Here is a 26,204-nt window from a genome sequence, read left to right as displayed (position 1 = left end):
TCTAAACTGCAAGAGAAATGAGCTCTGACAGAGGCTTTTAAAAGTGTTTATTGATGATTATTAGATGGAATGGCGGCGCAATAGTGCAAACCACTGTGCAACTGGGAGAACACTCCCTTCCCAGCTTTCACGTTTACTTTATTATAGACGAGACATGGAAGAAGGATTAAATACAAAATGGGTCAGTATGCTGCATTTGCCACCCCCACTGGGCTTTGGACAGATTTCTGTTCCCTCAGTGCGTGTCAGTTCAGAGCTACATTGAAGTGGGGAGTGCCTGCTTGTTCTGTCCAACCCTATCAGCTGGAACCAGCAATCCTTTTCATTTGCACACACATCCCCAGTCTGAAAATCCCAGCACTTCACTCAGCCAGTTTCTGCACTTTCTATTTCATAAAGAATTTGAAAGTACCCAATGTTCACTAGAACACCACAAGTGAGCTTCAAGAGCACTTCTTCAGAACCAAGATTTCTGCTAAAACTCTTCACTAATCTTACTAGCTTGTAAACTTAGGTGCCCACTTCCTCATTTTTAAGTGTTTTTCCCCCTAGAAGCTTCTGAAAAGTTGGGAGTGAGCAGCTAAACCTTTTATATTTAGTGCTTGAGTCAGCATTGGAAGAGATTTATTTGTCCACTAGCAAGCGACCAGCTAGTTTGTCTAAGGAGATTGCACTGTTAGATTCTAAGTCAAAGAACATTCTGTCCTCAAGTGATGCATTTTGTGAAAAAACAACCCCAACCACACCCCAAAAAATTAAGCTACACTGTTCTGAGTCTCAAGGCTAAACTGACCAGCATGTAGAGGTTCAAATCATCATCCACACATACCCTCCTTGCCTCTCAAATCTGTGACAACATCCTTTTCTTCAAGAGAATCTAGAACCACAGCCACTTGGAGACAATAAAACCATGGGGCAGATACTGGAGACTTTAGAAACTGCTGGATTTACATAATGGGACTTGGTGGTGGGGCTGTCTTTGAATGCCATTCTCATTCCAGTCCAACAAAGTTACCTACACACACAAAATGTTGAAGTTGTGCAACTTGTCAGAAACAAGACATCTCCAATTATTGATCACACTTCAGCATACAGCTGGGACAGGGAAGAACACATTACAGAAAGCAAAACCACGAGATTTGAGTTACATAAAACAATATAATTTGTATATAAACTGATAAATACTGTCTCCATGGTTCACTAATTCCTTATACTAGTTATCTTCACATTAGTTGCTAATATCTATTATTAGAAGTAGTTCCAACTTGTGCTCTCTCAGGGTGGTCAATTCATCTCCAAGACTAGTCAGCCTGTTTGCTCTGACAGAAAAAATCTCAGCTGTGAGACTGGGTCCCATGGGAATATTTCATGTTGTCTTCCAGATAAGGAGTCCTATGATTATACAGACCACAGCAAGGCCAAGAATCAGGATACAGATCTTCTTCCGGGATTTCTTCTAATAAGAGAAGAGAAAAGAAGCCACTGACACCAGGAACACTTGAGGAAAAAGCAAGGCTACCATTCATGTTACTGACCTGGGTGAACAAGAGCACTTGGTACCCTCCCAGTTACTTGAGAGAAGCAACCATTGTAGTCTGAACTCTTTTACATGTTCCTTAAACATGTTGATTCAACAGGTGAATGGTTTTAATTTTAGGAGTGCAGTGGTCTAAGAGATGCAGCTAAGTCAAAATGGGACAGGTTTTGCTTCTCTTAAGGAAAATACAAGTCTCAGAGAAGGCCAAACCTTTTTAGCTATTTAGATTTTTTCCTAATCAAACTCCTAAGCAGCTCTCACATACAATCTCCCCTTGGCCACTTGGCTTGGTGTTGTATTTCTACAATTTAAATGATTTCATGTACAGTTACTGAACTTGGATTTCACAGCTTTTCTCACTTTATTCATCACAGGAAACTACAGTCCATCCATATACACCAAACATTTTTAACTTGGCATCTAAGGATTTGAGGGTAGCTATATATAACCACTTCTTTCTCCATCCAGAAAAAAAACCCACATGCAAAACATGCCCAACAGCTCCCAAACTTAGATTTATAAATACCTCAGAACTTTGGCAAGGAAGCCATGGAGAGAGAATTCTACTACATGCTGCCAGATGGTAAAACCAACATTCCCAGCCTTGCACTCAACAGCATTGGAGTTTTACTGCTCTCCAGCACCTCCCACTTAACAGCTTGGAAGAGTCCAGTATTTTCTTGTGAAAGTCCCAGCAGTAATGGGACTGCCTAAAGCAGAACCTTAGACCACTGCACTCCTTACCCCTTCACAGAAGCTGGACCTAAAGGGACAGGATGGTGAAAGGAACCTACAGAACACACTGGCTACCATACAGCAGTGAGAGCTACTGCAAGAGGTTTGATGGGACAGGGAGCACAGATTTTGGGATAGAAACTCAGCAGCTGGACAGGGGTGTTGCAAATCCTGGCCACCAGAAGTTACCAGAGTCTGGGCATAGATTTTTGCATGTCAGAGTCCTGGCTGATATGTTTACAAGTTGGATACAATATCAGAATTTGTTCTCATTTTTCTACTAACTCCTAACAACAACAAAGACAGGTAAACAGACTTGCAGAGTGTGGAGTGCCAGACTCTATTTCTACTCTTTTACTCTCAAGTAGAAGGTGAATTTCAACACCATGTTTTTGACTCAAGTGCTTTATATACTCCTTGCAGGCAATTCTGAATGAGTGCCAGCTTGCATGAGCTGGTTTTAATAACTAGTCTGGTGTGCTGCAGTCCTCAGTGTCTTGCTTGCCTGTTTCATTAGTGCTCAACCATACACTGACAATCAAGCAGGCACACAGAATTTACCTGATAATAGGCAGCTCTCTGTAACTGCTCACTGGCTCTTTCCACGTGAACTTCTGCACTTTCCACATTTGCCTCTATGCTATCTATGGAAAAAACAGGAGAATTCATTGCAAAATATTTCAGAGCTTCAGTGTTTAAAAATTATAGCCAGAAATACAATACTTTTAATGCAAAATACTGAAAAATTTAATCCATGTAACTGGCAAAACATGTAACTGAATCAAGAAAAACCTTATTGTCCAAATGCACTTACCAATCATATCTCCTTGGTCATGAATCATCATGGCTAAATCCTTAAATATCTGATTGACATCCAAAATATCTGCCTGAAGACAACAGTTTAACAAGTTACAATGAACACTGGGTACAATATTTTCTAATCCTCACTTAGTACCTCTTCTGACCATCACTCAAAGGGTCAGAATAGGCACCAGCATTCACTGACTTGATGTTACCACCTGTGCAATTTGGGATTAACATGGGAGCCTACAATGCTCCAGCTACTGAATATTTGTTTCATCACACCAGCAATTAGCACAGCATGAACACTGTAACATGAGTTGCTCCTGCCATATCTGAAGGATCACCAGTCAACACTGAGGGAAAATATAACTCCTTCAGATTATCTTGGCATCACCCCTCTCTAGGAGGAACTCTATTCCTCCACCATCAGCTCTCCTCAGCCCATCCCATTAATTATCCTTTAATTTATCTCCTAGTGCTGTTAACTGTGCAGGATTGATTGGTCACCTCTAATTGCCTGATTGCAGTTTCTCTTTCTTTAATGAGTTCAAGGTCCTGTTCAGTTATTGCCACATCTTCTTCCTGAGACTGCATCTGATTCCAATCTTCCCCACTGGAAAGAGAGGGAAAGTCAGTGTCTCTCTGAGCATTGGTACTTCCATGCTGCATTTTATGGCAAAATGAGTTAAAGTTGAAGAGTTTCCTACAGAACAACCCCCAGGTTCTTGGCCCTGTCACTGTGTTCAAGGACAGGACCAATTTGTGACAACAGTCACAACCTGAGCAATTGAAAAAGGGACAGATCAGGCAGTGTGAAGGCACTGGAAAGCAGTTACATGCATAGCACACTCTGTTCTAGAATATAACAGTTACCTACAGCATTTCAGCAGAAACTGCCTATTTCAGTTCTGCTTTTTTAAAAAATACCTCTACCTTCCCTGCTTCTTACCATCTCTCCAAAAGGGAGAAATCAGGGTGAAAGTTCTGATAGAGAGCAGCCTGCAAGCACATTTACAGAACAGAAGAACACCTGAAAAACATCTGGATTCAAAGACTCTTACCCATCTGGCATTTGGAGATAAGACTAAAGTGTTTTAGCATTTTAATTCATTAGTCTAGTAGGAACTTTGAATTAAATTACACACCAAAAGAGATATTCAAACTCAAGTAACTCTGCATCCCAGTCTACCTCTCCCCTGATGAGGTGGTTCTTCACAACTGCTGCAGAAGTTACATCAATTAGAGTGGAGCCAGCATCTATAATACAAAGCCACCTCTATGTTCAGCTTAGAATGTTCTTCCAGGACAACATCTCCATCTTTTCAATAGAGAAGTGTGCCACAAAACATTGTATCAGTCCAGTGTTTGGTACAACACTAAATAGTAAATTTTAAAGTCTTAAAAGTGCCTAAAGAAATGAAAATAAACTCCATGAATAGGTCAGACACAGCTGACCATTCCAGTAGTTCAGCTCTGAGATGACCATAGGGTTTGCAGATCTCAAAAGCAGAAATTTCTGACACATAGCACACAAGAACAGCTTTGACTGTGGAATAGCTGCTGTGTGCCATCATCTCTTATCTCTGGGTCACACTGAGTGTGCAAACAAACCCATCCCAGCAGCTGCAGAACTGAACACCTGGGGTTTCAGCCCTGGCTCAGAGGGAAAGCCCAGGGCTAACAAAGGGACACACAGCAAGCAGCTGAGCAGATGAAGGGCACTTTGCAGAGGGAGGATGAGACAGGCAGGCAAGGTCTCTTGATTCAGAAAGTGAAAGGATTTACACAGACAGGGCCAACAGATTTCAGCCCAGTGGAGAGATTAATCACAGATACTTCTGGAAGGGCTCAGGCTCTCTTTACCACACTGCAGAGTTGATGTAACATTTCACAAAGCCATCTACCACACAGGCACACTGTTACTGCAGGAGCAGTACAACTGTCTGACAGGTGACAGCAATGCTGTCTTGTGCACATTCCAGGATTAGTTTGCCAGTGCACAACGTCCAGGACTTCTGAATTTTAGGCAGCCTCATCTGCTATTCTGCTGTAGCTCCAACTGGGCTACTAGAGAACATCCAAACCCATGATGATTTAAATATGTGGACAGAGTCACAGTGAGTGAAATCCTGTCTGGTAATCTTGTGTTTACAGGCCAGAATACCAGGAGCTCCAGCTGCCACATCCTAAGGACACTACTATTCCCCTCAGGGTAGTAATCACACAATTTGTACTTAAAGAGGATAAAATAGTGTCATATGCAGCATTTACATAGTAGATTACATGTGCTGTAATAGTTGCTTTTCAACTCCTTTTGCTTTGCATTCAGCCTGCAGAGCCTGGCCCAAGTTACAGTAATAGATCACACCATAAAAACTTTAGTTATATGCAGTGAAAACCTCAAGAGTACAAGAAGTTATTACCTATCAAAGGAAACAAGCTGTTCTTCTCTGAACCGCTCATCAGCCTGGAAGAGATAAATGAGTCACCACTCTCACACACTACCAGGACCATGCACAAAATCACCAGCAGCATCTTGGAGACCAAGGCACATCCTGTCCAGAGAGTTCCTGGAGAATGCCACTGTCACTGCAGCCCTCAGATTTAACTCAGGTTATGTAAGATTAGTTTTAGCTTCATCCTTAGATTTAATTTTTAGATTCAGATTGCAAATCAGAGGCAAGTGAATGATCAAAAGCAGCCAGTCCATGTTCTTGGATCAGCTGTCAATGTTTGTAACCTCCTTCCCCAACATGAAACAAAAATTTAAGAGCATAATTCAATGGATAAATGTGCTCCCTTGAAGAAATTAAGAAGCAAAAATTTAAGAGCATAATTCAATGGATAAATGTGCTCCCTTGCAGAAATTAGGAATGCATACCTAGCAGAAAGCCCTGAGGCAAGAGGAGAAAAATGCTTTCATTGGCCATTTTATTATGAATTCTTAGGAACCACAAGGGTGTGTCAAAACATAACAGTGAACATACATTGGAGATATTAGCAGGACAGAAATTATAAGAATATAAAGCAACACAGTGTGAGATTTGAAATATAATTTAAGGTGTGGTAAGCTTCATTCTGAAGTCTCAAATTTCATAGCATAGGGCTGATATGAAGTGAAGAGCAGCCTGCAATACTTTGCTCTTCAATATGCTTTGACTCCTCATCTCATCTTCTGCAACATTTGCAACTACCAGGATTCCTTCCCTCCTCTACACTGACACTGGAGCACACTGAAACAAAAAGTTAATTCCAACATCTGGAATGGAAAACTACTGCAGTGAGGCCTCAGCTTCACTCAGTAAGGTGTCAGTAAATAGGTATGAGGTTGGAAGGCAAGTACAAGACCTCTCAGAAGACTCTCAGTTTAGAATGTCACTCCAAAATTCCCATAAATACTTACAGAAATACGGGAGCCAGCTCTTGCCCTTGCTACAGTCTCTTTTTCCTTCTCTGACACTCGCCTCTGCACTGCCTGGAAATTGTTTAAGGCTGTGGAGAAGTCATTCATTAATCGTTCCTTCTGAAGCCTCTGTTGGCGCTGAGGAGTCAAACACAAACAAGAGTTCAGACATTCCCATTCATTCCAAAGTGACTGCCAGACTCTTAAAAAGCCATCACAACAACAACCATGAACTGGCACTCAGTGATCTTGTGGTGCCAGTGGTCAGAACAAGAACCCACCATGTTTTAATTCCTTACACCCATGCTCCATGCCTTGCCAACTGCAGGACAGCTTTGTGCAACAAGGCTCTCCAATTTTAATCTAGTTCTAAAGTCTGAGTACACCATTACTTTTATTCTAATTACATTCCAGTAATTCACCATATTTAACTACATACCTTTCAGTTACCTGCAATGCCTCCATTCCTTCACTTAGCAAACCTCCCAGTACTTAACAAAATACACACAAATTCACACTTAAATCAGAAAAACAGGAAGCCCCACCCTTCCAGAACTAATGATAACACCCACTGTCCCAGTCTCCTAAATGGTCTCTCCCAACCATGCCACACTACAAGCCTGTTGTTTTCAGATCAGATAACATCCTTAGTCCTGATAAGCATTTCAGTTTATCTTTTTTCCAAATACATTAGTTACAATAATCCTTTTCATCCTCATTTTACAATGTCAATTTATTTAGCTTCCACAGGACATCTCCTTTGAGTGCTGTGACATTCCAGCAAATGGGAAATAAGAAATTGTGGAAAAGCTTGTCCCAAGGACAACATTAGGTCAGTTTTTGTTTTCTGATTGAGAGATTTGCAACAGCTGCCTCAAATTATGGGATTTCCAGGACTGCAATCCTGCAATGAGCTTGTACCAATTCAAGAATCATTTCAAGGAAAAAACTCATTTTCAATTATATTTTTTCTATAACAAGCCACTACAGCAGCCTCCTAATACACTGAGGTTTCCATCTGAACCCTCTGGAAGCAACAACCCTTCTTCCAGAGCAGATCCTCAGCATGCTGACTCCAGCTTCTGCAGATTTTGACTGAATTTTCCCTGGGCTGCATTCAGTGAGATGCACATGACAGGATTTTGTTCATCACAGAAGATTAACTGAAAAATATTTGCTGAACAAACCAGCAAAGCACAGCCATGCTTCCAAGTGGCATATAAAGCTTCAATGCAGAATCAGATCAAGACAACATCTGCTGACCCACATCCCCAGATCATCCTACAACTGTCACCAACATGTTTTATGAAAAATCTTTTCTTTAGGATTTTTCCTCCTGAGAAGCTGAGAGGCCTCAAGAACAAAATGTAAACAATGATTCTCTGCTGCTGTGGAATGCAACAGGTGCATCTTTGATTGGTCTCATCTGGTTGTTTCTAATTAATGGCCAATCTCAGTCCAGCTGTCCAGACTGTCTTGGTCAGAGACAAACCTTTGTTATTCATTCCTTTTCTATTCTTAGCCAGCCTTCTGCTGAAATCTTTTCTTTCAGTATAGTTTTTAATATAATATATATCATAAAATAATAAATCAAGCCTTCTGAACATAAAGTCAACTTTCTCATCTCTTTCCTCATCTTGGGACCCATGTGAACACCGTCACAGAAAAATATTTGCTGAACAAACCAGCAAAGCACAGCCATGCTTCCAAGTGGCATATAAACCTTCAATGCAGAATTAGACCAAGACATCTGCTGACCCACATCCCCAGATCATCCTACAACAGCGCCCCAAAAGCAGGCAGGGGTGAACTGACACTAGCAGCAGAGGACTGTCCCTTCCCTTTCCCACAGGGAGCAGGAACTACTATTTGGTAAGAGAAAATCATAATCTTTGCCTCATCATATTTTCCTTTACTCAAATATAAGCACAGTGAGTCAGCTTCTCCCCCTCCACCACTAATAAATCACATGGAAGGGAAAGCTTTCTGGCATGCTCACATTTCATACTGACAGGCATTTCACTCTGAATTCTTACCCTAAATCACTGCCTTGCACCACCAGGCACCTTGTAAACAAGATTATTTTCCAGAAATTCACTCAGAAAACCAGAATTGCATACTGAGTTCTCCCCACACATTTAGGGCCTCTTATTCTCATGTGGGGAAATTTTATACCTATTTGTTCCTGGGAAACATGGTTTTCCCAGTGTCATATAAGCAGCCAGGATGCAGCCAGCTTAATGAGTTTCTGTACTTCACCATCATCCTTCACTGCAAAAGGCTGCTGTCTCTTCAGCTGTGCCACTTCAGGCTTTGTGACATTGTGGTCTACCCTAGTTTCATGAAATGAGTGATCTAGAAATATTCCAGAAAGTTCTGCCTGCCTACCTGTTCAGAAGCAGACAGGGGAAGTGGCAGAGACCCCAACTCCTTCAGATATTCATTGGTCTCTTTGGCAAGGCGGTTTGCAGAGTGCTGCAGCTGTTGTCTGAAACAGAAGTTCAAAAGCAGTCACACAAGATCCAGCCAAAAAGCAGCCACTGAGCCTTTTAGCATCCAGAATGATGACTAAATATGGGTTCTGAGATCACACAGCTTTACAATAGTTTTTTTCAACTTAAAGGATCAGAGACATATTTTGTTTTTTTAACATCAACTTGACTCTGGATGACATTTTTAGAAAAAGATTCAAATAATTTCTTTGCTCCCTGCTAACTAGTGTAATTCAGTAGCTTAAAAAATTACCTTCTTCTCCAATGGTATAAGAGAGAAACAACTTTATTCAGACAATGCAATCCCTCTTTAAGGGTGAATTCCTTATGGTACCAATTAGTAACTAACTCTTCACTTGACAACCACCAATTCCATTGGTTACATTTGATAAAAGTACATGGACTCTGATATTAAATTCTTCATTTTTGTGGAAAACAGTGATTAGAAAGAAGAACAATCCAGCTTCAAGAACTGCAATACTTTCCCTTAAGCCTTTATGTTTTCCAACAACATTGCAATATGAAGCTATTGTTGTGAAGAATCCAATACAATTATATAAATCCTATACTGTAAATTAGGAAAAAAAAATACTAAAACCAGAGGCAATTTCTTTTGCATTCAACAGGTACAAGATGCTTAAGTGAAAGTCACTTTCTTGGCCCAATGGACACACAAATCAGGGCATCCAGGCTCCATTATTGTATAAGCTGTATATGAAAACTAAAAGCACCATCCATGCATTTTGGCAAGTTGGTATGGCAGATGATAATTTGTGGGGTGCAGCCACTCTCACCCCACAGAGGAGAGATTATGCAGTGACGTTCAATGGGAAGGCATCTGTTGGTCACCAGTGATTAATTCTGTAATCTACTGATTAAACAGAGATTGAGTCAACTGAGCAGCTCAAGGAACAAATCCCTTTCTCTCCCAACTGGACTCTGATCTCATCCTTCAGATGTGGTATGTCTATCTTTCACCACAAGTCATGTACTTATCCAAAAATCACTATTATAAAAACCAGGATAATTGTGCATTCAGAGATTCAAGGTACTGTCACGTGGAAGAATGTACTTTAAGTTTTCTTTGATGACCTCAGAAATTATTCTTTCCATAACATGCTATTTATGTTCCTTAAGTTTGCAAGGTGCACAGACACAGAGAACCCCTGTACAGTCTCCCCAGGGGTCAGTTTGAATTACACCTGTTTAAATGTCTTCTACATTGTTCCCCACTGGCATATTATTCTTTTGAAATGACATGTGACATTTTGTCTGCCATATACTGACTAAATCCATCTGTACCACAAGCTACTTTTTCTCCAGTTATGGGGCTCCCTGTTTCTCCTTACTGGTGTCATGGGAGCACCAAATACCTGGTATGGCATTCATTTCTTCTGAAGCTAGTATGACTGCTCCTCACAGGACAGCTAATCCTAATGCATGGCAGAGGTACTGCTACTTTTAAAAGAAAATATAAAAAAATTATATAGAAGAACAATAGAGGAAGAACTGTTCTTACACAGCAGTTTTGAATGGCTCCTCCAGTGTCCTGCAGAAACACCTTAATTTTTCCAGTAAACTATTTAATGCAGCTAGTAATTTTGGGTTTGCAGGACTGTATTAAATTTATCTAATAATGCACCTCCTCAAAGCAAGTAACCCACTATCCCTAAGAACAAAGACAGAAATGAAAGAACATCTATATCAATGTTTGCTCATTTAATACTCACAGATTTTCCTGAAGCTTGCTGGAATCCTGCTTGGTTCCCAGCTGGCTCATTAAATTCTTTATTTGAGCAGCTAAAGATAAAGAGATCACAAGATGAGTTAGTAAGACAAGTTCAAACATTTTATTCCTTCTTGAGTGTATTCTTTTAGCTTTCCCCAAAAGAAAGCTAAAAGCTAAATTTGTTTCAGTATCTGACTTAACCTAGTAAGGCAACACTTATATTCTTTGCTTTAAATATATACAAGTATCTTATGGGTGGATGGCAAGAGGATGGAGCCAGACTCCTCTCACTGGAGCCCAGAGACAGGACAACAGCCACAACAGAAACACAGGCAGTTCCATCTAAATATGATGAAAAATTCATTTGCTGAGAGGGTGACAGAGCCCTGGAACAGGCTGCCCACAGAAGCTGTGGAGTCTCCTTCCCTGGAGATATTCAAACCTGCTCAGGGGAACCTGCTTTAGCAGGGGCTGGGCCAGATGAACTCCAGAGGTCCCTTCCAAACCCAACAGTTCTGGGTTCTGTGAAATGCAAAGTGTATTTTAAACATCCCCACCTATACATGATCCAGCCTAGCAAACTAACTTTCAGACAAGAAAGTGACAATGAGGCACAGATGCCCTCAAGAGAAGTCAGTGGAGTCAGAGCTTGTGCACTCCTTTTCCTCAACCTTTTCAGACCAACTAACAGAGCTGTTTCTACCAGCCTTGCTATTTCAGTATTTCAGGCTATCACTGCTGCAGAAAAACTTCATTATGCTGTGTTGCCAATTTTACATTATTTTTAAGCTACTTTACTTATTAGTGCTCTGTTAAAAAAAAAAAAATAAAAAGAAAATGCCAATTGTTGCTATTGGCTTCAAAACTCCCCACCCTAGACCTGATTTTTTCTACTCATGACAGTCCAAAGCTTTCACAATACTAGCACAAACAATCTTTACAGAACAGACAGCAATGTGCACCTCACAGTTTGCCTTTGTCAATCTGAAATCATGCTGTAGCACAGAGAGGTATTTTAGACATCCTTCTCCCTTATCTCTGATGTTTTCCCACTATTTTCTATGTGTAGGCACTCATGATCATGAAACCACACAATGAATCACATCCAACCATTAACCTACCTGAAAAGCAAGTACATTTTCTCTCCCCAATCCCTCTACCTTAGAATTCTTTTCTGATAGCTCAAGAAACTGATATTCTGCAGCAGCACAGATATCATCATTACTGAAGTGCTGGGCTCAGCAGAACAAAGATTGATTGTCCCAAATCAATCATGAAATTTAGGCTATCTCATCATGCAGTGAGAGGCAAGACCAAGGAGGATCACCTAAATACAGTTCCACAGGCAACTGAATGGAACTGAATGATGCCACGATTTTAACAAGAGTTTCTTCCAAGTCAGAGACACCCTCCTGTGTAACTTCTGCTTTCAGCCTGGAGTCTCTGCACTTGATTAAATGTCTTGCTGGAGAAGCATCAGATCCCTTCAATGGCCACTTCTTTTAAAGGGATGTCCAATGGCTTACAACAAGACAGCAATAGGAGTTAATCAGTAATTAGCTGGTAATTAGCTTTTACATCCACCAAGTGTATTCTCACCTAGAATTTCAGACTTCTATTAGGTTATACAGTGAGGAGTTGGTTGGCAACTCCTCATATACTGAGCTTGGCTTCCAGCAAGCAAATCTGCACATATTTCACAGCTCTGTCAGACACAGGAAGGTCAGAAAAATTCATAGTCAAGCTGGTGACAAACGGCACAAGGACTGCACTCTGTGTGTGGCTGCTGAGGACTTGGCAAACAGCATTTGTGCCATAATGTCCAGACATTCTGTGACTTATTTCTCTCTGCACGGGGAGATTCTTGCACAGCTCCATTTCCAGGCCAGGCAATGTCTGTCCTGCCCTGAGCAGGTTCAGAAGTTTGCTTTGCTTAGTTTATCCCAGCCAACAGCAACACAAACAGTCTACACAAATAGAGAAAAAAGTGTCTAGGAAATGAAAGGAAGAGGCTGGAGCTCTTTATTCTTTGGATAGTGGGTATGCACCAACACACAGAGCCCCTCAGTAAATAGCTTTCCATCTCCAAGCCCTTTAATTTCAGGCTGTAGAGCCTTCCCCACACTCACTATCTGACAGCTAAGGTTTCTTGAAACACTTCAATCTCTCCTGTAGCTGCAAGTCTGCTACACTACCTGAGCAAACAACAGTTTCGCTAGCTAAGGTCACCAGTTTTCTGTATATTTTGTGTGAAATGCTCACTCCACAGAGACTCCCCAAAGAAGTGAATAATACTCAGCTGTGCACACTGTTTGCCTGCTCCTTCCCTTATAGAGAAAGGCGAAATGAGAACAGCCTTAAGGCTTCAATATATCTTCTTCTCTTGGCTTGAATGGAAAGCTTTTATACAGTGTGCAATAAAGTTAACTACTGTAACATTAAGTCAGATGTTCTGTGTGTTCCCACCCACCTCGGTGAAACTGTAGGGCTATTTGTTTAACTTGAGATAGCAGTGCATGGAGATAGGACGGCTGCAGGTCATGAGACAGCAGAAGCCTGTCCTATGAGAGAGAGAAGCTGAGCTGCTTAGAACAGGAGGCTCAAAGAAATCTCGTGGAAGGAAGAAAGAAGGAGTGTAAAAGAAAAAATAAAAAGGGGAAAAAACCTCAACAAGCTATGCTATTTGGAAAACTTTGAAACAATTCAGCAATGCCTACACCAAGGAGAAATGAACACGACTGAGCAAAGCATTTTCAGTAACATAAATAGCTTTATATCATCAGAGAACTCACGAGCTTTCTGAGGAACCAACATGGTCTAGCATAGGCACCTGAACAACTAATGTCATTTTTAGCACAGCCTGTATCCTTAGGAAGGATTACATCAAAGACTCCCCTGGATGTGACTGCTTTGAGGAGCAGCAACTCAGCAATCAGTACTGAGATTTCTATGATTATCATACAATACCGGTAACTTTCTCTAATGACAACAAAGTGCAACACCGTGTCCTCCGGGACATCGTGCCCGGGAGCAGCACAGCGAGGGGGAACCGCACGTTCCCACGCCCACTGGAGATCCCTGGGACAGCAGCTGCTCCCAAGCCCGGTGACACCCGGGGCTCCTGCTGCCCCCGGAGCCCCTCACTGCGGGCACCCGATGCCAGCGAGCGGCCCGAGGTGCCGGTGCCTTGGGGGAAGGGGAGGCTCGGTGACAGGGACAGACACTGACCGACAACGCCCGCAGTGCTCACCCCGCCCTGCAGCCGGGCTGGGCATCACCGCGCCCGGTGCCTGCTGTGTGTGCCCAGCCCGGTGTGCCCGGCCCGGCACCGCTCCGGGGAGGCTCTGCCCAGCCCGGCTCCCACCGCACCCTCGCGCTGCCGGCCCCGGGGCGCTGCCGGGCCGGGCCGCCCCGTCCCTCCCCGGCCGCGCACTCACTGTACTGCGCAATGCGCTGCACGTTGCCGCTGCATGTCTGGATGATGCCGCCGAAGTCCCGGGGCGGCGGCGGCGGCGGCGGCGGCGCCCCGGGGCCGCGCGGGTCCAGCGGCCCGTACGACATGGCCGGGCCGGAGCGAGCGCGGGCCCCGCTGACAGCGCCCGCCCGCCCCGCGCCTGCGCGGCCGCCGCGCCTGCGCGCTGGGGGCGGGCCGGGAGCGCGCGCGGTGTGAGGGCAGAGGGGAGCGGCGTGAGGGGCGGCGGAGGGTGCGGGCACCCCTGGAGCGTCATCCCGCCCCACCGTCCGCCCAGCACTGCCATTGCAACCCCTCAACCACTAAAACATCACCCAGCGCCACATCCTGCCCGACATCCTGCCTCTTGAACACTTCCAGGAATGGTGACTCCACCATCTCTCTGGGCAGCCCAGTACCTGACAGAAGGGTTTTTCTAAAATCTCATGTGAATCTCCGCTGTCTCTGCTCAAGGCCATTTCCTCCTGTCCTCTCACTGCAGGCACAAGAGAAGAGACCAGTACCCACCTCACTACAACCTCTTCTTGGGGGCTTGTAGAGAGCGATGTGATCCCCCCTGAGACTCCTGCCGTGCATGATCTTAAGAAGTCCGTGTATGTGTGCGTAAAGTAAGTGTAAATATGCTTGGTACAAAAAAAAAAAAAAAAAAAAAAAAAAAAAAAAATTAATTTCAGAAGCATCCACACCAGGTCAAAATGATGGTAAATTTGGAGCAGGGCCATGGATAAAACTTGTGTAATAGAGTAAGAGAAGGCTCCAGGGTGATCTTATTGTGGCCTTCCAGTGCCTGAAGGGGCTCCAGGAAAGTTGGAGAGGGATTTTGGCCCAGGGATGGAGGGACAGGACAAAGGGGAATGGCTTCCCACTGTCAGAGGGCAGGGGTGGATGGGATATTAAGAAGAAATTCTTCCCTGTGAGGGTGGTGAGGCCCTGGAAAGGAAACTTTCTTGTCTGCCCACCCCGATGTCACTCTGGGAGTCACACTCATGCCAACCTGTGACATAAATGGAAATGAGAAGATGGGACAGAGGAGCTCACGGGGGAGGAAAGGAGTTTTGCAGGAGGAGTTACAGTGGCAGCAGTAGCTGTTGAGGGAATCCCCATGGTGCTCCTGTGCTTACAGTGTGTTCTGCTTCAGCAAGGAGGATTCCCAGGGCTCTGGCTCCCCGCTCTGTGTTCTGAGGGTGCACAGTGTGAAGATATCAACACCATTACACATAGCCCACACATCCCTGCATCTCTGGAGCAAACAGCGTGGCTGTGGGAAGGATGGGGCCAGCACCTGCTTATGAGAAGGGCCCCCAGTGTTGTGAACTGCAGGACCCTCAGCACTCATCCCCCAGCTCTTGGCACTCTGCCCCCGAACTCTCCATCCAGCACCTGGCACCCCAAACTCCGCTCCCCACAACCTCATCCCGCACTTGACACCCTGCACTTAGCACTCCGCCGCCAGCGCTCAGTACCTGGAACCTGGCACTCCTCAGCCCGCACTCCGCTCCCCACACTTCTCTCCCCACTCCCCGCATTCCGTTCCCCGTTCCCCGCACTCCTCTCCTCTCATCCCGTTCCCCGTTCCCCGCTCCCCGCACTTCGCTCCCGCAGCCTGGGGCCGGACAGGCGGTGGTTCTCGCCCAGTGCCGCGAGGGGGCAGCAGCGCCCCGCGGGAGTTCCCGGGTGGCCGCGAGGGGCCCCGGGTGGCCCCGGGTGGCCCTTGGTCGCCCCGGGTGGCCCTGGGTGGCCCTTGGTGGCCCCGGGTGCTGGGGACCCCTCCTGCCCACGCTGGCTCTGTCAGCACACGGCTGATTAGCGGTGCCCGTACCAGGGAGAGGTCACCACCGACTGCCCCCAAGCAATCACTCCGCAGCACCTGAGCGTCCCTCCTCACTTGGGGACAGCCGCGCTGGGATGGGGAGGACAGGCTAATCACACCCTGTCCGTACTCTTCTGCTTTACACTGGCTACTCCAAACAGCTGACTTCAAGATGCTGCCGTGGCAATGGACCCAGCTATAGACAGGGCTTTTCTTTCCCTCCACCCCTACCAAAGGCAATCTTCTTCTGTCCCTTCCAACCTCTTTGCACTGGGCATCAGAGTTGTCCTGGGTTCCCAGGGATGAAGACAAAAGGAAAAGTCAGAGCGTGCTTTCCAGAAAGCGTGTCTTCACTAGAGAGGTCTGAGAGCTACTTTGTGTTAGACAAGTCCATAAGGAAGTTCCCATGGGGCTCTGCTGGGCTGAGCTGCCCAGTGCTCAGAGCAGAAGCTGCAGGCTCCCTCCCATAGCTCCTAGCTCTCTTGTTGCCAGTCTCACACTGCCAGAGCATTCACCTGTTTTTCCTCTGGGATACCATGTATTTAACCCGTAATCCAGCCCAGGTGATTTGTGGAAGTGTGGTAATGATCTTTAATGAGAGGCTGTGCCCTCACACCCTGGGCACTACTCCAGTATGCTCAACCCCTCTTGAGCATAACCCAGGTCAGCAGTCCAGAAACGAGGCCCTGATTGCACATCCTGTGTTAACGAGCCTGCCTTCTGCCTGGTGACCACACCAAAACTGCCACAAACATTTCTGTGGAGGATGTGACTCAGGGTCTCCTGCCTGCCTCCCCATGGCTGATGGGACCCCAGCTGTGCCCTAAATGCTGGAGCTTGCTGAGCACATGGAGGCAGGTTTTGCATGGGAAGATAAGGAGGGCTTTTTTCAGCCCTGAAAGCTGTTTATTCTTTACAGCGTACTGACACCAGAACGGAAAGGGCCTTTTCCTGAAACTGGCTATTTATAAACAGCCTGTGGTGCAGAGCCTTCCCTTGCAGGGGGCTGGGACTCTTGCAGCTTTTCTTTTGCTGCCTTGAGCTCGCTCAGAGATCCTTCAGACAGGGGTAAATAGAGCAGGTCTTGCTGCCCATCTGCTGGAGGCACACTCCAGTACCGACAGCTTGTAGTAACTCTGGAAATGTCAGACTCCAGTGAGTACCTAATTCAGCCCTAAATCCCTTGGCTGTGCAGTTGGTGCTGTTCACAGCCTTGAATTCTTACAGAGGCTTTGCAGGAGAAATTGGCCATTTGTGGCAGTTGTGCCTTTAATGTAGGACACAGCTGGGCTTGTCCAAAGGGGCAGATCCCCGTGGTGCAAGGGAAGAAATCAGGAGCACTTGCAGCTCTGTCTTTCCAAGTGCAGTGCTCACTGCATCCACACACACCGGAGGTGGGATTTGGCTGCTCCAAGAGCTCTAAAACAGCCTTGGAGCTTTGGCTAGCTTTGCTTCTCTGTTGTGTGAGTCAGTACAGGTAAGGCAGTCAGGACAGCCACAAACCCATGGCTCAAGCACAAAGAGCAAATTTATTCCCATTACTGAGCTGTCCCAGGGATCCCCAAAGCAACACCCAGGCAGAGGTACACAAACTTGGTCCATGCTGGAGGAACACGGGTCTGCTGCTTACACTGCTTTATCAAGGGTTATTCTCAGCTGCAAGGTCACTTGAGCATTTACAATCCTCCTCATCAGTCTTCTTTTAACCCATTCTTCCCCAACACCTGTGAAAGGAGAGGAATAGGCACCTTCTAATCTCATCTCCATGAGATGCCTTCCTTTGAATTTTACCCAGTCTGTGTTGGGATGCTGGGCAACACTCTCCCTCCCTCCCTGTTTTTTGCCACAGCAGGCCAGTGGCTCTATGGGCAGTGCTGTGCTCCTCTTCCTTCAGGGACACTGGGATCCTCTTTTGAACCCTGCCAGAAATTCTGAGGAAGCTACAGCTATGTTTGGTTACTAAAATCACTGTTCCTTTCCTTATGTAGCTGTGCCCTCTTGACAAACCAGGTTTCCTCTTGGCACTGCTCACAGTACTGCAGTGTTACCTGTGTTCTCCCACCTGTAGGGATGTGATGGCTTTTGGTTGTGGCTCTGGCACAGAAGTGTGCCTGGCAAAACAACTGGCACAGGAGCTTGGCTGAGAATTAAAGAATTAAATAAAACCCTCTGTCCCCTTCTAGAGTTTGTTTTGTGCTGTTGAAGAAAGGCAGAGGTGTGCAGAGGGATGAAGAGAGGATGGGGCAGAAACAATTCTTCAGCCATGTAGGGAGAGCCAGATTTCCATGGGGAAATCTGCTTTTTGCAGCTGAAGCAGCGAGGATGGACCATGGATCAGAGCCAGCAGCGTGGGAGATCAGAAAACTGGTGCATTGAGGTCTCTTCACCCCCCTGGTATTTCAGTGGTCATGAACAGGTCATGAATGTTTGTAGCAGGCTGAACTTGCAGAATTCCCTGGAAATGTGAACTTGGGGATATTTTTGGCAAATCTGGAAAGGAAATAATAATCCATCCGGAGGCTGCAGGATGCAGCACAGCCCCTGCACATGGAAAGGTCCCACTGCCTCTGAGCTGGGCAGATACAACAGACACGAGACTTGGCTGACTTGTCCAAACTTTCCTCAGCTCACTACAGTGCCTTGCAATCAACTGAATTTTGTATTTGCAGTTGAAACAGGAAAAGCAGGACTTGGTCCATACCTTGGTGTAGCAATTATGAAGCAACCTAACGGCAGACTGTAACCAGCATCTGAAAATGGGGAGTGTTGTAACGTGCTGAACAACGACGTGCCCCAGAAGAGCCCCTCAGCATCAAATACTGCTGGGGTGGACCACAGTGTGACCACTGGCTTTCTAAACAGCAGCATGTTATCAGAGACTTGAGGTGCAGATCCCTGTTTTCCCTCTTCTTCAGGGCAAAGGCTGGGCTGGGAATTGGGCTGGGATCAGATGCTTGCGAAAGCAGTCAGTTGCACAGTTTTACTACAGGCTTAGTGCTTCTTCTTCTGGAATATCACTTGGATTTGGCAAAGAGCTGCTTTCCCTAATCCCTATTCATGTAGAGACATGTGGATGTTCCTGGGAATCCCTGCTGCACTAGGGACTTGGGTTCAGCAAAGTGGGAATACTCCCTGGGAATACTCCACAGTGGGATTGTTGCAGAAGCACTCCAGCAGAGAGTCCAGCTGTAACAAATCACATGTAGGATCTCAGAGATATCCTCATCAACATGTGCTTCTGCCTTGAGGATCTGGAAGAGGGAACAACACAGATGTTTCTGGCATTGACACAGCCAGACTTAACTCTGGTTTCTGTTGTGATCAACAAAGGACCTGGTACATGGGATGCCCTGCCTGGCCCCCTCATCTGAAGGTAGTCTGCCTCATTGTGGCAGCTGTGAGACTCTTCTTGTCTTTGCCATTGGCTTCTTGAATCCAAATTGCTCCTTTTCCTTGGCAATGCAGTGAGGCAATGTGACTGTCAGGGAGCCCATGCTAACAGGCAATACTCAAGGGGCTCAGTGCTGTCCAAATACAGAGTGGGATGGAGTTGGAGGTGGTGGAGTCATACTTTCCTTGGGAGCTGACACCTGCCTCTGCCTCTTGCCATATACCCCAGGAGGCCTGCTGGGGCATAGGGAGGGACTTACCTGTAAGACAGGACTGGAGCTGATGTGTGGAGCATTCCCTGGACTCTGCTGCAGGTGCCAGTGTTTGTGGGATGGGTATCCTTAGCAGCCAGCTTGTGTTTGAGGCAGATTCTGTGACTTGCTTTGGGAACTACACAGGATGACCTCAGGCACAGCCATAGTTTTATTTTTATAATTGTCAGTATTTGACCAGGAACATCTCCAGTTTTCTAGAGGACAAAACCACATCTGAGACAGTTCTGTTGTAGCCAAGAACATGAAAGCTATTTGAATATTTCTTAGTAGCTGTGCTTTGGAGTTTCAGGGTGAGGTAAATAGTAAAATCCCCTTTCTTCCTCACCCCGTGGAAGTCCAGAGGATTCATGGGCAAAGTCAAGATGTCACAAGACCAAACTGTATTCTTTGGCTGTTTTGAGTAGGAACAAACCATCCCCAGAAGTGTGCTGCAGAGAAACGAGCAAAGCTTCCCCCTGCTCAAGGAAACTCAGACAGGCTTTTCTCTAGAGGCTTGAGGAGACAGTGGTGCAGAAACTGAGGTCTCAAGATGGCAGCATGAGGAAGAGGAGCAGATGGGACTCCTCACTCCAAACTTTTGAGGCAAATGCAAACTCAGCAATACAGGGTTTAAAAGAATGAAGAAACAGAGCCATAAAACTAAAACAAGGCTCCAAACAAATCTCATCCCCTGAAGTTTTCAAAATCTGCCTGGACAAAGCCCTGGGCAGCCTGCCCTGCCTTTGAATGCAGTCCTGCTTGGAGCTGGGGATTGGACTGGGTGACCTCAAAAGGTCCCTTCCAGTCTAAATATTTCTGTGGTTCTGTGATGGATGTTTGAAATATAGAACAACCAGACCTAATTATAGCATTGGCAAAATCCATGACACATCCATCTACAGCTTAAACCAGTGCTGTTCCCTCCCCCATCCCATAAAGCTGGAAACAGGGCAGAAAAAGGTGATCACAATCTGCAACACACAGTGGTTCTTGGACAGGGAGACACTCAAGAGGGAACATCTCAGGAGCTCCAAAATCATTACTAATGTGGAGAAGATGAACAAGAAATGATTGGGAATTTGGGGATACAGAACAAAGTGAGGGGGTGGCAGGTTTAAAATGAAGAGGAGCTTAGAGAGCTTAAGCTTCTTACAAAGACCTTGATTTCTCCCCTGTGGATTTCATTGGCACAAGACATCACTGAAGGAAAATGTGTCTATGAATTAAAAACAAACAAACAAACCCAACCAAACAAAAAAAAATCACCAAAAAATTCCCTCAAAAAAATCCCAAAACAAAGCAAACATCCCCCTATTTCTGAGTCAGGAGATCTTTTGAGCCACAGGTCAGTGGTTTTGGCCATACCGAAATATTCAGGTATCCCAAGAGTCCATGTACCTCCTATACTGTCAGAAAGAGCTTCAATGCAGAAACACCTCTGTTCACTCAGGTTTGACCCTGGCCTCTGCTAAACTTGCAGAGATCAGCAGATATCTCCCATCACACTTGGGAAAAAGAATTCTGTTACCTTCTCCTTTCACTTACATTATAAACTTCTGTGGCCCAGCTTCTTCCTGACTGAGGAGTCCCAAGCTATTCTGTGGCTTCTGTTGAGAAACATTACTCTACATCTCAATTGTTTCTTCTTTCTAAAATCAGAAAAACGTTTTTTCTAGTTTTACATTATCTGTTTTCTATAAACAGACCAGATTTTTTGACAATTCACCATCACAGGTCTGAATTCTCTGTTGGTTCTGTAGGGCATTCACTGTTTGATTTTACTTTTCATTCATCTTCTCATGATTTTCTAGCTTTCCTTTTCCTTGTCTGGCTCCTCCTGAACAGCAAGCTGAGATTTTTCATAGAAACATTAATTGTCACAATGAGATCTTTGCTGAGTATGGCTAGTTTAGAGCCCAGCACTGTGTGAAGTCAAGGAGGATTAACCCTCTAGCCAGCATTTTGTATTTACCAGGCATTGCTCATGTTATTGCCTGGCCACTCACTGTTAGCAGATCCTTCACCAGCTCTGCACCAGACTTTCACCTTTGCAACTCTACATCACCCTGAGCTATCAACAAGGTTCATCACGCCAGGAGCACATGGTCAGAGACAGGCATGTGGAAAAAGGCCTTGTCTTTCTGTGCTTTCACACTGACATACTCCCAGAGGCTGCCTCAAGCCCTGGACATTACACAAATAGCTACAAGACCTATCTGGAGTTACAAAGGATCCAGCCTAGGTGAGGGGACAGGGTGGGGTTTGAGAACCTCCCTTCTCCCACAATACAGAAAGTAATCTCCTGGTACCTCAGAGGAGAGCTGCTTGTCTGTAAATGAGCTCTCCATGTGAGGAGTTCATTTATGTGCCCTCTAAGTTTCCAAACTGACAGGCACTGTCATTCAGCAGCAGCGTGCAGTGCTCTGCAGAGCCTGTCAGTCCCTACCAGAGCTTTGGGGGTCACCCTACTGCCCTCCTGCCTGCTGTGGGACAGAGAGATCAGTGTCAGCTGCATGAGAAAAGCAGAACTCAGCCCTGTTATATTTTTGGTGACCTTTGAAGACCTCACCTGCAGACCCAGGTAGCTGGACTGTCCCATTGTGCCACCTCTGTTCACAGTCACCCTGCCAGGGGACCTGGGCAGGCAGGGTGCACCACACAGCTGAGTGCAGAGGGAGACCTGAGCTGTCCAAGCTGCAGCTTGTGCTGCTGTGCAGGTCCTGAACAAGGCCTACAGAGCCTGCAGCACGAAGGTGCAGGGGACAAACTGCACCTGAACTAAGAAAGCATTACAAAGGTAATGATCCCAGCACTTGGCCAGTCCAGCCCAGACAGAAAAAACAGGCTTCTAGCAGAAATGATAAGTGGCTTTGACCTGAATTTTCTAGAAAATCACAGACTGACCACACTTTACAGGGTCTTTTGGGGAGTGGGGGTGACATACTCAAGAAGCATTGAAATAATCTCAACTGAGCCTGCTGGGACAGACTCTCAAGAAAATCCTGACTGTGAACCCCCAGTCACTCCACATCTCTGCTATTATCAGTTCCTGTACTCTGACTTAAATCAACAGCACCTTTCCCAGTGCAGTGGACAGCCCTCAGAGAGGATGCACAGACAGGTTCCTCTGGCCATCAAGGGCAAAGTGCTTATCACACAGAAACCTGGTCCTGCTGAAGCCCTGCAGAAATTGCTGAGTTTATAGTCCTCATCTGTGGGATGGACACAGCTCCCCACTTGTAACTGGGACACTGTAGGTCACAGTGGTGTGTACCACAGAGCCTGCACCCCCCTCCAGCAAGAACTGACAGCTTAGAAAATGGTTATCTTGTGGTTGAATTACTTTTATTCTGAGGTTGCCAACTCTTCACTGCTTACCTCAACCTGCAGCTACACAGAGACAACAAAGCTCTTCCAGGTCTCCAACAGCCCATTGCCACAGAGCTGACAGCCTCAGCAGGGCTCTCCCACCTTCAACAAAAGCCCCAGCAGTTATTTTTTGACCAGGTCTCCAGACTGCCCAGGCATAACCACCAAAAGGAGGGGACTTTAACAACTGGTGTTGAGTTGTGCAAGGAACAAGACCAGGGGACATAGACAGCTCAAAGTGGTTCAGCCATTCCAATACTAGCATCCATAGCCCCATTACTACAGGGCAGGAAAGGAACACTTGGATGTATCCCTACTCTGCAAAGGAACTGGCTGGAAACCCTTTAAAAAGGAAAATCCAAGCCCTAAGAGTAGGAGAGCAATGGCTGTCTTGATTTTTAGAGCCTTTGTGATATAGAAAACTGCAGCAGAGAGCTGAAGCCCAGCTGTCAGAGATGCACTCAGTCTGGAAGGACTCACCACCCACTTGTCCAAGCAACTCTAAATCTTTAAGTCCTTAAAAGTCCTTTAAATCTATATCTTTAAATCCTTTCCAACCATTCTATGATTCTATCACCTGGCTCAGGCAGCAAAAGCCATTCTGCAACAAAGCAACACCATCCATATCTGTAATTTCTCCTCAGTACAGAAAAGGAGCATCTCATCCTCCCAGCCATACTTTAAGGACTTAGTTCTAAGCATTAAACTAGAAACCCAATCCTTCCAACTCGAGTATCAGGTGGGGCACACAAGTGACAGGACCTACAGCCCACCAGCAGGAGCAAAGGCAACGCTTCTCCCAGTGGTCCACACTCACGGGCACTGAACAAATGCACACGGGAGATATTTCAGCTTTTATTCGCAAATCCATCTGTACATTCCGACTCGCCGAGTGGCAGCTGCCAGGGGCCGGCAGCACCAGGGGGCAGCAGCAACCAGGAGTCACCGGAGCGCCTGGAAACAGGAGCCAGCGGAGGAAACCAAACCCCGCCGGCTCTTGCATCTCACCTTCTCTGAGCAAGGGAATTGGAAATCGAGTCATCTTTATCACATTCAGAAAGGTGTTGGATTTAGAGTCCTGCGCGTTCAGCATAACGATCTCGAGTTGAAGTGACTATTCTGCAGAGCAACTTGAAAACTATCCCAGGCTTGCTTTTCTCAAAGCCAGCATCTTAAAGCTGCAGTACTCTCCAGGCATCTTTCCCAGCAGTCACAAAGCCAAATAACAAAAGGAGCCCTTGCAAATAAATAATCACAGGAAAATAAATAAGATTGGAACTGAAATATACAGTTACATGGTCTTTATTTGGTTTCAGAGGTGGAAAAAAGTGGAGCCAGACTGCAGCTTTAAGCCTCATGCCTGAATCAACCTCAAACACTTGGTAAATTTTACAGCTGATTAGCAGTACAGGTCCGAGATCTGAAGTTCCACGGAGATGAACATTTAGGCACAAACGCACACCCTTCCCCAAGGCATACTTTATTTTTGCGAGTTAGAAAAAAGCCTGCTATGGGGAAGTGCCCCTTCCCGAGCTGAACAGACATGACTGAAGACCTATTTACTGTCACAGTAAAACATCCCAACAAATAACTAACCCCACCCACGGTTGCAAGGGAAAACTGGTTCAAACCATGCACCAGGGAGACAATTCTCTCTCAGGATCCTTCAACTCCACTGGCACCACAGATTCCACGAGCAAATCCAGCTACCAGCAGGGCTGCCAGCTGCCTATGGCTTCTCGTGCTCCAAGCCTAGTTGAGGAAAGTCATAAGTCCATTATTTCTACTTAAGCCAGAAATCCTGTTAATGTCATTTAGAGGCAGTTCTACAGCAGGAGCTCTTGATCTGCTCTCTGTTTGGGGTGCACCAACCTCCTCTCCAGAAACTCCCACACAGAAAAAACACACAGAAGAGAAAAGCAATCCATTGCAAGCCAGTGTCCGATGATTGTCCCTTTGGGGAGGGCAGGAATCCAGGACGGGGCAAGGCAGGGGAAGGGAGGAGGATGGCAGGTGGGGAAAAGTTAGAAACAAACTCAAAACCACCAAGACAAGGAGGAGCTCAAAGCCCCTCAGCAGCTGATGGCACTGGGTTGCTGTTTGCTAACAAAGTCTGAAATGAAGTCGAACTCGTTCTGTCCCAAGAATAACTCTGGCAGCTCCTGAATCCGGTCCAACCCCAGTTCCAGGACAAGGGATGTCAAGACCTCCTCATCTATAAGATCAGTGTCCATAACATTCAATGTCAGCGCTGGTGAGGGCATGTGCTGCATGCCCGGGTGCTGGCCCGGCCCCACTCTGTACTGCTGGGCACCCGCTCCCATGGGCCCGTTGCTCATGCCCAGCGGGTGGCCCTGGTACTGGGTGTTGAGTTTTTGTAGGTGCATGCTGGCCATGAGCTGCTGGGTGCCCACCGGCCCCATGTACTGCTGCTGCTGCTGACCTGGGCCATTGAACATCATCGCGTTCTGCATCTGGTGGTGGCCCATCTGTCCGCTGAGGCTGGGTCTCGGCCTCATGGCAGCGTCCATGCCAGCCCCTCCGTAGGGCATCATCTGAGCGGCGGCAGGCAGCGTCCTCAGCACATGCTGCCCGTGCTGCGGGGGTCCCTGCAGCCCGCTCACCCCCATGCGGTAGCCCTGCAGCCCGGCGCCACCGTGGCTCATCGGCATCATCATATGCTCAGCCATGCCTCCAGGTCCCTGCGAGACGACAGCGGCTCGGCCGCGGCTCCCGGGGACGGCTCCGCGTCCCGCTCCCGCCGAGCCGGCTCCGACAGAAGATCCCGGCGAGCTCCCACTCCTCCCGGGGGCAGGCACCGCTCCGCTCGCTCCGCTGGCGGGGGAAGCTGCGCGGAGCCCCGGCCGGCCCCGCCGGGAGCCGGGCTGTGCCTGCGCGGTACGCACCGCTCCGGGCTCCGGCGGGCAGCGGCTCCGCTCTCCGGCAGCGCAGGCTCCGCCGAACTGGACTAAGCTCCGCGGGGCTGGGCTGGCCGGGACTCACGGCCCCGCTCCCGCACTTATAGCGCGGCGGGCGGGGGCGGCCCCGGCGCCCATTGGAGCGCGGGCGGGCGGCCCGGCCCCGCGGGCGGGAGGGAAGGAGGCGCGGCGGGCTCGCTCCGGCCCTGCTCGGTTTTATAATCCCGCCACTGCATATTTGTGGCACTGCGAGCAGGGCCCAGTCAGCTCTCTGTAGTCCCCTCTCCGGTG

The 26,204-nt window shown here is 46.7% G+C and overlaps 2 protein-coding genes across 2 annotated transcripts; both read right to left on the bottom strand.

Moving 5' to 3' along the window:
• Positions 1–30: 30 nt before the first annotated feature.
• Positions 31–14,300, bottom strand: STX12 (syntaxin 12). The gene is made up of 9 exons (XM_059868844.1): positions 14,138–14,300; positions 10,702–10,771; positions 8,868–8,967; positions 6,480–6,617; positions 5,500–5,543; positions 3,584–3,689; positions 3,087–3,159; positions 2,834–2,916; positions 31–1,456 (listed from the first exon to the last, which is right to left on the bottom strand). Exons 1-9 carry the CDS (start codon positions 14,259–14,261, stop codon positions 1,367–1,369), a joined length of 828 nt encoding a protein of 275 aa, XP_059724827.1. The 5' UTR covers positions 14,262–14,300; the 3' UTR covers positions 31–1,366.
• A 9,537-nt stretch (positions 14,301–23,837) lies between these two features.
• Positions 23,838–25,999, bottom strand: LOC132338770 (cbp/p300-interacting transactivator 3). Its single transcript, XM_059868609.1, has one exon. The coding sequence runs from the start codon at positions 25,683–25,685 to the stop codon at positions 25,068–25,070; it is 618 nt and encodes a 205-aa protein (XP_059724592.1). The 5' UTR covers positions 25,686–25,999; the 3' UTR covers positions 23,838–25,067.
• Positions 26,000–26,204: the final 205 nt, after the last annotated feature.

Source organism: Haemorhous mexicanus, chromosome 27 (genome assembly GCF_027477595.1).
Source record: "Haemorhous mexicanus isolate bHaeMex1 chromosome 27, bHaeMex1.pri, whole genome shotgun sequence".
Lineage (NCBI taxonomy): Eukaryota > Metazoa > Chordata > Aves > Passeriformes > Fringillidae > Haemorhous > Haemorhous mexicanus.
This window is presented reverse-complemented; position numbering and strand designations above follow the sequence as displayed.

Bases quoted from the DNA above. Each gene is read 5' to 3' on its own strand.
- STX12 (XM_059868844.1), bottom strand. From the start codon at position 14,261: ATGTCGTACGGGCCGCTGGACCCGCGCGGCCCCGGGGCGCCGCCGCCG. The intron at 10,772-14,137 runs GTGAGTGCGCGG...CTTTATCTTTAG, and splicing joins GCAGCGCATTGCGCAGTACA to CTGCTCAAATAAAGAATTTA. The intron at 2,917-3,086 runs GTAAGTGCATTT...TTTTTTCCATAG, and splicing joins TGACCAAGGAGATATGATTG to ATAGCATAGAGGCAAATGTG.
- LOC132338770 (XM_059868609.1), bottom strand. From the start codon at position 25,685: ATGGCTGAGCATATGATGATGCCGATGAGCCACGGTGGCGCCGGGCTG.